This window comes from Sceloporus occidentalis, unplaced genomic scaffold, assembly GCF_023333645.1.
Source record: "Sceloporus occidentalis isolate IW3139 unplaced genomic scaffold, rSceOcc1.0.p SCAF_36, whole genome shotgun sequence".
NCBI lineage: Eukaryota > Metazoa > Chordata > Lepidosauria > Squamata > Phrynosomatidae > Sceloporus > Sceloporus occidentalis.
In genome coordinates, this window is record NW_028317016.1 from 10,429,448 (window position 1) to 10,442,661 (window position 13,214).

General features: G+C 39.0%; 1 protein-coding gene across 1 annotated transcript in view; it reads left to right on the top strand.

Moving 5' to 3' along the window:
• Positions 1 to 5,826: 5,826 nt before the first annotated feature.
• Positions 5,827 to 13,214, top strand: part of LOC149297932 (actin-binding LIM protein 3-like) — a 48,363-nt gene continuing 40,975 nt past the window's right edge. The window contains exon 1 of the mRNA XM_089488123.1: positions 5,827 to 6,037. Coding sequence (XP_089344249.1) covers positions 5,827 to 6,037 — 211 coding nt within the window. The remainder of the gene's footprint in view (positions 6,038 to 13,214) is intronic.

Consider the following 13,214-nt stretch of genomic DNA (forward strand, 5'->3'; position numbering starts at 1 on the left):
TAATTCACTCGACGTGAGTGAGTAAAGAAGAAAAAGAAAGCTATCTTGTATCGTTTAAAAATATAACAATGTAACAATCTTTATAACATAAATGTAACAATGTAAAAAAATAAATAAATAAAAGACCGTCTAGTTGGCTACAATCTATCAATAAAGATATATCGAGAGTGTTATATCTGTGTGCTAATTTATGTGTTAATGGTGTTATAGCTAAATAGGAATGTATAATTGCCTGATTGGGTGTACGGATAATATATATACCGTGATCTAAAGGAATTAGCTATAAATATGAAATATTCTAATAGTGTATGTGTGTAGTGAGTGATGGGAGTTGTGATAGTGATAAGTACTAACTTGCTTGAAATTAGGTATGTATTTTGGGTTGCTGCGGCTATTTGGGAAGTATATCATTATTATTACTATTTCTCACTTCCTTTATCACTTTTATTTTTTCACTTACACACACGTGATATAGCATACCATTTTATTTTATATTATTATGCATTGCATACTAAGCCTAACAGTCTGGCCCTAATGGCAGATGAAATTAAAAAAAAAGTGCTTGGAGGATTCCCAAGGCATTTGGTAAAGTTACCAGCAGTGTCCAAAAAAAGATACTTACTGTAACTTTAACTATTACATCCATGGTGACACGTGCCCACATCTGGGACTTGTCTGGGGCTCCAAGTGACCTCGGGGGTTCAAACTATCCAAGCCTTAAACCAGAGGATCACATACTCACTTGATATTAGCCAAAAGGCAGAGAAGCACTGTGATTTAAGTTAACCCCTTCGTGACACAGGATGTACAATTACATCCTCTAAAACATGCTCTCGATGACAGAGGACATAATTGTATGTTCTACAAAGTTGGGGCATTCTCTGCCTGTTGGGTCAGGCCTGACGCTACCGGAAGCAATATTAGATGTAAAAAAGCAGCAGTGGAGATCAAAGTAAAAAAAAATAACAAATTTAAATTGTTACCAAAATATAAAAAAATTATAATAAATAAGCAGACCTTAGTGATGTCACCATGACATCATAGGGGTACCATGCAGTTTCAAGAGAGATCCCTGAGGGATGTCCAGTAAAATAAAAAGTGTAAAAAAAATAATAATAAATAGAAAACATAAGGAAATTTTTAAAAAGTTTAAAAGACTAAAATAGATGCCCAAACACCTCATAACCCCTCCCACTACAAATATGCCCTAAAAACAATGATTTCTTTCTTTTTTTAAATAACCCTTTTTTGCCCCAGTCCAAAGACCGTTTAGCTCCATTATAAAATAAAGGACAAATCTATGTAGGGTGTTATTTTACTCAGGGGATGTTGTTGCATTCAAATCAGAGTTTTATGGCTAGGTTTCCACTTGGGTTTTTGTCCTGCGTTTTTTTTCTTGATGAAAAACGCCAAGAAAACTGCCACTGCATTTTCCTGCGTTTTGGCGTTTTTTTCTGGAGTTTTTTCTGGCGTTTTAGCCTTTCTGTGGAAATTGCTTTTTTTGACCTTAGGCAGTTTTTCCAGCCTTTACAAGTTAGAAGTTTCACCCAGCTAAAAGGGATTAGGATAAATGGCAAGTATCTGCCCCCTGATGTCATTTACTTGGTAGAGTTCTACTTAAACACCCCGGCGGACCCTTTTGTCACTTTTCTGTGGTTTGTAAGGCGTGCTTTATTCCGAATGTCTGCTCCTCTAGGAAGATTGGCCCCAAATGATGGTGCAAATTGTTTGCTGTTGCTTTTGGCACGCAGGATCCAGTTGATGCGTCGCGTATGTTTGTTTGTAATGGCATGTTTGTTCCAAATGGTGTAGAACTTTGTTTTGTGTGAAACTGTTTGTTTCCAGCCTATTTCTCGTAGGACACACAGATACTGGGTCCATCCTCTGCATTGTAACTGTGGAAAAAACGCCATAAAAAACGCCAAGGCAATAAACCCACATGGCTTTTTCATGGCGTTTTTTCTCTCCCATAGACTTCTATTGGAGAAAAACGCCAAGATTTCCTTGCAAAAAACGCCAGAGTGTCAACATGCTGCGATTTTGAAAAACTGCCACAGAGCCCAAAAAAGCAGAAAAACGCCAAAGAGGACTGAAAAAACGCCAAACAAAAAAACGCCAAGTGGATATGGCATTCTGCCATTTCCTATTGAAGAACAGCTAACATCTGGCTGCTGCGTTTTTTCACTAAAAAAACGCCAGGTGGCGCTATTGGCATTTTTATGGGCGTTTTTAGCTAAAAAAAACCAAGTGGAAACCTAGCCTATTAGTAGTATTTTTTTTTCACATTTTATTCATACTCAAAAACAAAAATGCAATAAGGCTAGGTTTCCACTTGGGTTTTTGTCCTGCGTTTTTTTTTCTTGATGAAAAACGCCAAGAAAACTGCCACTGCATTTTTCTGCGTTTTGGCGGGGTTTTTTTGGAGTTTTTTCTGGCGTTTTAGCCTTTCTGTGGAAATTGCTTTTTTTGACCTTAGGCAGTTTTTCCAGCCTTTACAAGTTAGAAGTTTCACCCAGCTAAAAGGGATTAGGATAAATGGCAAGTATCTGCCCCCTGATGTCATTTACTTGGTAGAGTTCTACTTAAACACCCCGGCGGACCCTTTTGTCACTTTTCTGTGGTTTGTAAGGCGTGCTTTATTCCGAATGTCTGCTCCTCTAGGAAGATTGGCCCCAAATGATGGTGCAAATTGTTTGCTGTTGCTTTTGGCACGCAGGATCCAGTTGATGCGTCGCGTATGTTTGTTTGTAATGGCATGTTTGTTCCAAATGGTGTAGAACTTTGTTTTGTGTGAAACTGTTTGTTTCCAGCCTATTTCTCGTAGGACACACAGATACTGGGTCCATCCTCTGCATTGTAACTGTGGAAAAAACGCCATAAAAAACGCCAAGGCAATAAACCCACATGGCTTTTTCATGGCGTTTTTTTCTCTCCCATAGACTTCTATTGGAGAAAAACGCCAAGATTTCCTTGCAAAAAACGCCAGAGTGTCAACATGCTGCGATTTTGAAAAACTGCCACAGAGCCCAAAAAAGCAGAAAAACGCCAAAGAGGACTGAAAAAACGCCAAACAAAAAAACGCCAAGTGGATATGGCATTCTGCCATTTCCTATTGAAGAACAGCTAACATCTGGCTGCTGCGTTTTTTCACTAAAAAAACGCCAGGTGGCACTATTGGCATTTTTATGGGCGTTTTTAGCTAAAAAAAACCAAGTGGAAACCTAGCCTATTAGTAGTATTTTTTTTTCACATTTTATTCATACTCAAAAACAAAAATGCAATAAGGCTAGGTTTCCACTTGGGTTTTTGTCCTGCGTTTTTTTTTCTTGATGAAAAACGCCAAGAAAACTGCCACTGCATTTTTCTGCGTTTTGGCGGGGTTTTTTTGGAGTTTTTTCTGGCGTTTTAGCCTTTCTGTGGAAATTGCTTTTTTTGACCTTAGGCAGTTTTTCCAGCCTTTACAAGTTAGAAGTTTCACCCAGCTAAAAGGGATTCGGATAAATGGCAAGTATCTGCCCCCTGATGTCATTTACTTGGTAGAGTTCTACTTAAACGCCCCGGCGGACCCTTTTGTCACTTTTCTGTGGTTTGTAAGGCATGCTTTATTCCGAATGTCTGCTCCTCTAGGAAGATTGGCCCCAAATGATGGTGCAAATTGTTTGCTGTTGCTTTTGGCACGCAGGATCCAGTTGATGCGTCGCGTATGTTTGTTTGTAATGGCATGTTTGTTCCAAATGGTGTAGAACTTTGTTTTGTGTGAAACTGTTTGTTTCCAGCCTATTTCTCGTAGGACACACAGATACTGGGTCCATCCTCTGCATTGTAACTGTGGAAAAAACGCCATAAAAAACGCCAAGGCAATAAACCCACATGGCTTTTTCATGGCGTTTTTTCTCTCCCATAGACTTCTATTGGAGAAAAACGCCAAGATTTCCTTGCAAAAAACGCCAGAGTGTCAACATGCTGCGATTTTGAAAAACTGCCACAGAGCCCAAAAAAGCAGAAAAACGCCAAAGAGGACTGAAAAAACGCCAAACAAAAAAACGCCAAGTGGATATGGCATTCTGCGATTTCCTATTGAAGAACAGCTAACATCTGGCTGCTGCGTTTTTTCACAAAAAAAACGCCAGGTGGCGCTATTGGCGTTTTTATGGGCGTTTTTAGCTAAAAAAAACCAAGTGGAAACCTAGCCTAAAGATGGTTTGTGTGGGTGTATAAAATATGGAAAATGGGACTCTTGGATTAAAAAAGGAAAAACAGTTCCTGTCACTTAGGTAAAATCTGTGTCACAAAGGGATTAAAAACTTGAGGTTTCATGCTTTAATAACCTCAGTGAAATTGATGATGGTGTGGTAAGGACACATTGGACACCAAGTCTTCAATCATCTTCATCTGGGGCTACACTCTCAGAAGAGATATGTAGCTATTTTCTTCCTTTCCTGGAGAACAAAGGTAATGCCAGATTGAAGTCTTCAAATGGATGTGAGAGCCAAAAGCTACGGTTTCAAGAACCTGACATCAGTATGGCATTTTCAGTGACAGAAGAGCACAAAGCCCCAGTGTGAGGGGAAAAATGAAAGAAAAGGCTCTATCAAGGCCCCAGTCCAAAACTGACATTGTAAAAATGTAGACCACCACAAATCAACTATAGTAAGGCTATATCCATAGTGTGCTTACCAGGCCAGTAGCTCTGTGTCAAAACAAGGAGAACCTAATCCAGGAGCTCTACATAAACACCTCAGCCATCTGTTTATTATCAGCCTTAAGGCCAAAAGAGCGAGCCTTCCCTCTCACTTGATCTTAGTTTAAAAAAAAAAAATAACAAACAAATAATCTATTTATTTATTTACCTTATTATGCCCTTATTTATGAGGTTGATATCCTGCAAAGCACAGTGAGCAAGAAGGTCCAAATCTGGACTCACTTTGAAATTTTAGGAGACACAAAGGGGATTTCCAATGGGAAAAATGATGTCTCTTAAAATAACCCTCTCTACAGTGACTCAAGGGAACCAAAAACTCCAGCTGGAAGTAAAGGGATCAGCCTCACCTTCCTTGGGAGAGTGTCAGCTTTAATTTATGTTTATAGTACAGGCAAACACTATAAAGTACACAATAAAGTATCTAACGTAAGTTACTTTATGATAATAGCCTGTGATATATATCGAGGCATTAGGTTTGTGAAACTTCGCAACTCTTGGCTTATACAAAGCTTCATAGACAATATTTATGATCTGTGTATAGTCATCAGTCTGCATAATTAACCTAAGCAAGTACTATATAGCAGTAACGTGCTTAAAATCCAAGCATTTGTTAGCTGGTCTTGGCAGCGGCAGCTCAGGCGGATTTTACAAAGAGGATGATTTACATGCCAGTTAAAGCAGGAAATACGTGCTGGATTACTTATACTAATCAACTTGAAGCTGGGGGCAGAGTGATTATTGTACCAATCTACTTTATCACAGAAGCGTGCACTTGTACCTGTTTATATCCAAGGCAATGTTAACGCAAGAGCGTGTGTCATGTGAAAGAAATATGTGGTTTTAAAATTGTGTACAACAAAGATATTTTTTATTCTTGACCATTATAAACCTTTGCTTGGAAAATAATGTTCCAAGAGACATATTTACAAATGAAGAATTTGGAGATGAGTTGAATGTTTTAGCTCATTTACTTCACTATGCATTAGGTGAGCTCCACGTACAAAAACAAAAAACACAACAATAAAAGTGTTTAACCATATAAAATCTAAATCATATTTATCTCTATTATAATATTATTAGTACTTTAATATGCATTCTCTTAAAACAAAAGAAAAAAAATTACTATGCAACCGTCCTCTTCCACTGTGGGCCAACAATTCTTGCTTGAAGCAGCTAATCAGTGGCAGGAAAGTTCACAGGGGGTGAACGGATGCTTGCCCTTAGCGTTTGCCAAGCCAGTGCTGCAGTTGACTGGTTGTAAGCACATGACTTCCAAGGAGATGTGTTCAGCAGAACACATCTTTCGCACTGAAGATGGCTGGGGGCAGGCAGAGGGTAAAATGTAGAATCAACCCAAAAGGGACACAAATGTGCATTAAACTGCATATGAAGGCTAGAGAGTCACTTTAATACTTAATTGTACAAATTGAACATATAGCAAATATCTTGATTTAGTGTAGGGTACTGACTCTGTGGCCTGTCATGTAGTTTGCATGTACCAAGGTTTTGTGAAGTGCCTACTGCAGATGTTTCCTTAGATGGCAACCTGATTTTCATAAGGGAAATTGGCTGTTTTTTCTGTATGCCATTACACATGTTAATGTGTAGATAATTGGAATTCTCCTCATTTCCTCAGGGACTCTTGTAATGTTCTTACAGAACGCTGAAAATTGCCTTTTTATTCAAAAGCAACCTAACCCTAAAGAGATTTATATATTTTATTTTTACAATGGCATACCTACCAACTTTCATCCTATGCTCAGGATAGTCCTGATTTTGCCACATGATTCAGGACCACAGTCCTGCTGTCCTGATTTCATTTCAGAATCAATCCAGTAGCACTACCAGCACTACCTCCTAAGTGTCCCGTACAAGAACCCCCCCACCCTGTGTCCCAATCAACCAAGGGTAGAAGTTGGGATGTATGGTATTATTCATGCAACAGAACCCTACATTTACAATGTACTCAACATTAGCAGAGTACACGCTCCAATTTTATTCTAGTAATAGGGAGAAAATGCCTCTTTTCCTGACCCAACTTGCCCTCCTTTTCACTATAGCTCATCAACCATTGTTACCCCAGGTATTTGACTGCCCATTCCCAACCACAAGCTTTATTTCTTGATCATGCGTCCTATACTAATCTAGCCTGATTGTAGTTGAGTCCTCTGTTTATTTTTTCCATACCTGGGAACTCTCCAGTTGAAGTGCTGCTTTCCCAGTGTCACTTTCCTCTTTCTCCAGGCAGGGGAGTAATGTTTGATCATGCCCACTCCTAGGGATAAGCAAGGACATGGTTCATGGTGGACATGTTGACAGTTAATTTTATTTAAAACAATACTAAAAAGTACCCCCTGGGTTTAAAAGTACTAATGGATCGCACATATACACTGCCCTTAGAAATGCCTGCCCATACACATACTGTACCCACCTGCCCATAGATATATATATATACACATACACACACGCCTGCTCATACACATATACATACACACAAACACATATTCATACTTGCCTTTGTACACAAACATCCTAGCTTACACTTGCCATTGCATACACACACTTACTTGGCTTTAGGTATATTTGACCTAACATGCAGAGCAATTTCAAGTCACAAACACACAGAGTTACATATTTCTTTTCCGTCTTCTTAATTTCTATAGTGGGTGCTTGAGGTCTGTTTCTACAGACCTTGGCTTCAGTGCTCCATCGTAGTGTGCGAAACTTCAGTATTGAGCACCGGGATATGGCATCATACACAGCTGCTCAGCATCAATTGACGGCATATATTGTAAGGGAGAATTGAAACAGAGGTCTGTAGGAACAGACCTTGCACTCTGGTCCAAACCTGGAGAGAGCTGGCAGGTTGGTGGACCCCACAAATTCTGCTGAACCCTGCCCACTCTCCACCCACTTCCCATCCTCTGCTACCAGCCCATTTAAGGATTTCTGAGGCTAGCCCCTCCCCCTGCCAAAGCTACTCCCACAGAATAGGAACAGCTCCAGATAAGCGCTGCGTAAATATGTTGCCTGTATGTAAATAAAAGATAATAATAATAAGTTAGCCTACCCTGGAAGTTATCGTTATTTCTTGTGCCTTGGTGTCCAATTACTAATGTTTAAAAAGGACCATGTAAAAAGAAGCTGTAAAAGAAAAGTAAACTACATATCATATGATAACATGTTTTTAAAGAATTAGGACTAAAATTCCTGCTTATACTTAACACTTTCATTCTTGTCCTTAATAAATTACAGGTAGAAGAAAACAAACAATTGTTCTCCACAAAGCATTGCAGACATTGTTCATTGTTATCACATGTTTGCACACTTTGTGTAGACATAATATTCCTAAAGAAATAAAGAATTGCTTTCATGACACTCAGGTTCACATAATTACCAATAAATCAAGAGAAGCAATTATTCCAATGCAAGCATAAATATGAAATTGTATTGATGTTGTCACTTAAAGTCAACAGACTAGCTCATTACTCTGAATACCACAGACAAGATGGGAAAGACACACTCCAAATCTACTTATTATGTGCATAAATGAGAACATAATCAGGACGAGACACTTTCTTTGCAATGAATATCAAAGAAATGGCAATATCACTTACTTGGTTACTTGGGAGAACAGACATTGAAGGAAGCCTGGCTTTCCAGAACAGCAGTGGTAAATGCCATGATGACTTCAAGTCTAGGTCAACAGGTCTAGGGAGGTGGCTACCCTCCTGCTACAAAACCAAAGGGCATATTGCCCTCTTGGGACGATCAAGCCTCCCAGTGTCCTGCTGCAGAATGGGCCTTCTACAAGAGAGATCTGTGATCTCCCCAACCAGCCTACTTACACTGTGGAGGCTGTGCCGGCCCAGCAGAGCTTCCATAGACACACATAATAATCACATATACCCAGTGGTGTATTTATCTTGGGCACTGCTTAGGGTGCGCTGGGGTATGACATCATATTCCTGGGTTGGGCCTAAGCAGTGCTCAAAATAAAAACACCACTGAACATATGTGATTATTATGTGTGTAGTAGACATTCTGTCTGCAGTTAGAACAAATTAAAGGGACACCACAGGATTAAGGAGAAAAACAAAACAGCAGATAGGTTTCTTTAAATTCTTTCTACAAGATGCAGCCCTTATCTGGGGATATTTTAAGAGGCCCCCTAGCACTATCTGTTCATTTGGAGATTGTCTTGGGGGATCTCCCCAATTGTAAAGGCGAGTCCAGATGTGTACCTTGCTTGCCTGGAGGGTTACCACCTGCACTTCATTCATGAAGCCAGTGAATGCAAAGGAATATGTTGGTGGTTGCCACTTCTTTTTTTTTTTTATATATTTGAAATATTAGTTTACATTGGCGGATTATATGCAGTAATGAGCTTTGTCCTGATGATTTTTTCTGTTTAGTTTTATTTTGCACTGAAAGGCTTGTGATGGTTCTGAAAGAAATACAAATATACAGGACAGGCGTATGCTATTAATGTGCGGATGGTTTATCAGAGATTCCATGCCCGTTTTTGCCTCATATCCTTGTCTCTTTCTCCCGCTCTCATCACTGTCCTGTGCCTTTTGGGAGACTGGTGACGGTTGCTATGGACAACCTAGAGTTCCTTAGCAACAAAAAGCCTGTAAATATGATGGGGTAATTTGCACAAGCTACATTTGCTGTTTGTTTGAATTAACTATTCACCACTTTCTCAGAAACTGGGGTGACATTTTGTTAAAAAATGTAACCATTTTTGTGTTATACCATAAAGTATTGTTGTTTGTTCTACAAAACAATAAAGGAATTAACAGTTTTACTGCATTTGACTGACCATCAAGCTCTCACATAAGCACAGATGTGGAGGTGGATATACACTGTAAACATGTCTGCTAACAAGATTATTTCCAGATATATATTTAGAGTTGCTAAGTAAGCATAAGTTCACAAGATATATATATATATATATATGTATATAACATCCTGCAAGTAACATAAATTGTATAATTATATCCCCATATCCAAATAACCAGACTAATTTGAATATGGGGTTAGATTTATGATGTCAGAGAGACTGTGGATTGGACTACCATGTAACCAGCTTTACACCTGCTCGATATCCATTGATCATTTCTCTACAAACTTCCCCGACTGTGATTCTGATGATCTTAGTAAAAAGACACCTTTTCCTTACCTTTCTGCTAGTGCTTGTCAGTCTTCCAGCAAACAATGCATGGAGCTGGGTGTGTAAACACTGTGGTCCCAGTACTTACGTCACAATGTTTCTTTTAATGGCAACGTCCATCACAGTCTGGCCATAAGGCATCGTACTTATCTAAGATGTGCAAAACTAAATATAATACATGAATAATTTGTACTTCTTAAAGTGAGTGGATCAATAAAATAATTTCGTATTGACTAACACTTCTTATTACTCGCCTCTAGCACAGCTATTTCTTCCGTAGCTGTTTTGTGCCATAAAATATATTCTGTAGGATAAAATTATACCTCCGTTCTGTGAACAAGAATTATTGACAGGCAGAAGTAGAAAAAAAACATTGTCAATATCTATTTTGTGATTGTCACTGAAGGTTTAACAGAATTTGTTAAATAAGAACCACTTGAAGTGGAGGTGATTCTAGATTGTAAACTCGTTTGAGCAGGACCCTCTTTTCCTTTTGTTTCTGTAAAATTATCTTATATACTGCTTATTATGTCCTATTTACCCATTATACATCACTGCAGAATTTGTTGGTGCTGTATAATTCAATTAATAATGGGAAAAAAAAATTTCCATAAAAAGGTACGTGACTTACGTTATAGGAATTTTGTTCCTACTTTTGTTGGTAGTTAAAGTAAAGGAAGAATTGATTTTGACATTTTTACCATTCTGCCAACATTTCTACAGCAGCTTGACATATTTTGGGTTCTGATGCTTAGGTAGAAGGTATAGTATCAAGAGCATTCCAGCTGTGCTTGGCTGTGAACATTCTGGGATTGGTTCACGGAGGAAGAGTTAACCTGAGAATAGCCCATGGCTTATCCCTCAATTTGTAATATTTCTCATTTAATTTTGCTATGCTGTGATGTCATAATACTGAATCCATGTTGGGTTTAAAGGGAAGAACTTGGAAGGGAATCTGCATGTCACGTTTACTGAAACCTGTCAGTCCCTAAGCAAACGCTCATATTTAGCAGTGGTGTCTGGTTGGCAGACGCTCCTAGTTCTTTGGCAACTGTAGGCTCACAGCTTATTAGGAAATTCACCTCTCATTGTGTAGTTATAAATCTTAAGACGCAAGAGATTCGGCAGTTAATTCATCACAGAAACAAAAGCACAATGCTTTCACCGGGCATCTGTGATAATTATGTTTTCCTTTGCATAACCTCAGGTTTATCGTAGGGTAGAGAGAGATAGATTAGGTTTTCTTAAGTGTGTAAACAAGATAGAAAAGACACTTGTTTTTTTAATGAGAAATGTATCAAGCCATGGGCAATGTTGCTCCTGTTTTGATGATCTGCAGGTATTTTCTCTATATTGTTGGCTGTACAAAGGTGCACGGGAGCAGCTGAAGCAGCTTTGTAGCTATTTTCCAAAAAGTAGTCAAATCCTAGTGACCTTTAAGAGTCTCCCAACCATTCACTTGCCATATAAATGGATACTTAAAGCTAAAAAAGATTTTCATAGCTACTATGAAAATATGTTGGAAAGTGACATTTTAGAGGCCAGATATTTTGTGCCTAATATTGTGTAGGTCCCCCTTTTGCAGCCAAAACAGCCCTGACCCATCAAGTCATGGACTCCATTATTCGGGGACGTTCCCACTGATATCATTGGGCGTTGCTGCTGACATCACGGGAAACCACCCCCATTTAAAGGGGAAATGAGCGGGGAGCGGGGCATGTCAAGAACGTGCTCCCGCAACCCGGAGGATTCAGGTGTTGAACCAGAGAGTTCCCAGATATGTTGATATGTATGAATGTTGGATCTAAAGAGAAAACTTAATGCTGTTTTACATGAAAACCCTTTAAAGATATTGGCTCCTATAGTATAGTCCAGGTTTAAGAGGTCCACTAAAGTGGGCATTTTTGCCACAGGCAGCTAAAACTGAAATAAGCTCAAGTACAGTGCTGACTGATTGAAGAAGCTTTTCTGCTGAAGGCAAGTTTGAGACCATGTAGGAATTATTTACCCACAAATCCATAGAGCTCTCACACTATGTATGGTAGGTTGTCCCTGGGTCCTATAGGAAGCAGTCCTCAGGCACATGAGCAAATACTCGGTGAAATCATCCATTCCAGATCATGACCAGTTTAGCGTAACTTAAATGTAGTATAGGCTTTAATATATCACTTGCAAATAAACTTTCTCTCCTTAACACTATGTACACTATGAATCCCATAGGCTACACAATCTATTGCTTAGAAGACAGTGTTGAATTTGCGAAAGAAACTGTACTTTTTATTACTTGTAATTAGAATTATAAATAACCGTAGGCTTAATTATAAATAACACGCTATAATCAGAAAAAAAACACATTTTTTTTGCATATGCGATCTTGTGCCTTTAGCATTCTGGATTTAAGAGGCAAGTACTGGCTAGTTTTGATCAGTGAGGGAAAGGGAATGGAAATAGCACTGTTCACTTTCACCATCTGCTATCAGAACCCCTGAAGGTACCGGCAGGTCAGGACAGCGTATCTGTTTCAAAAAAGCCAGGAGCATTTCAGCAAGTTTGTGCAATGCCTAAAAAAAGGTTATCTGGCTGGAACATTGGTCTTTTGGATAGCAACCAGTGAGTTCTTGCGTATGAATAGTTTGCTTTCACTAGGCAAATGTCTTCAGATGATGCTGTTAAAATTAATCTATTCAAACTTTGTTGAACTGCACTGTGGCCCAGTAGGTCACTCTGATCTAGAGCATGGAATGTACATCTGAAGGAATGTTTTTAGTCTGGCATTGTGTGGGGGCCTGGATCAGAGCGCTGCAGCATGCTTCCTTGCCCACACAGAAGCTGTAATTTACCAGCCTGTTAAGATGTATTCATGTTCAATGCACACTTATTATATACATGCCATTATCTCTCCTAAAATAAGAATCAATTCAACATGTACCCCGGCTCTCATATTTCATTGTCATGGTTTTGGTTTGGTGGCTATGGGTTGGTATGTTGGGTGAGGGGATCATTTAGTCATTCAGCAATGATGTTGCTAGCAGGGCTAGAGGTCAGATTTAATAGCAGTGGAGTACGCTTTAGGAGTGATCGCTGCGCACACTGTATATATAGATACACATACATACACAAATATTTGCAAAACATTTGTAAATTAGAAAAAAATCTGATTTCTTTATTCCCAGCAACTCTCATAATTCTCATTATGTCTCCCCTTCTCATACTCCCTCCTAATTCCTATTTTCTCTCCCCTTTCTCCCCATCTCAATCATTTTTCCTCATCTCTCTTTATTTCTCCCCTTTGCCCCTATCTCTCCTCCATCTCATTATCTCTCTCCTTTCTCCCTA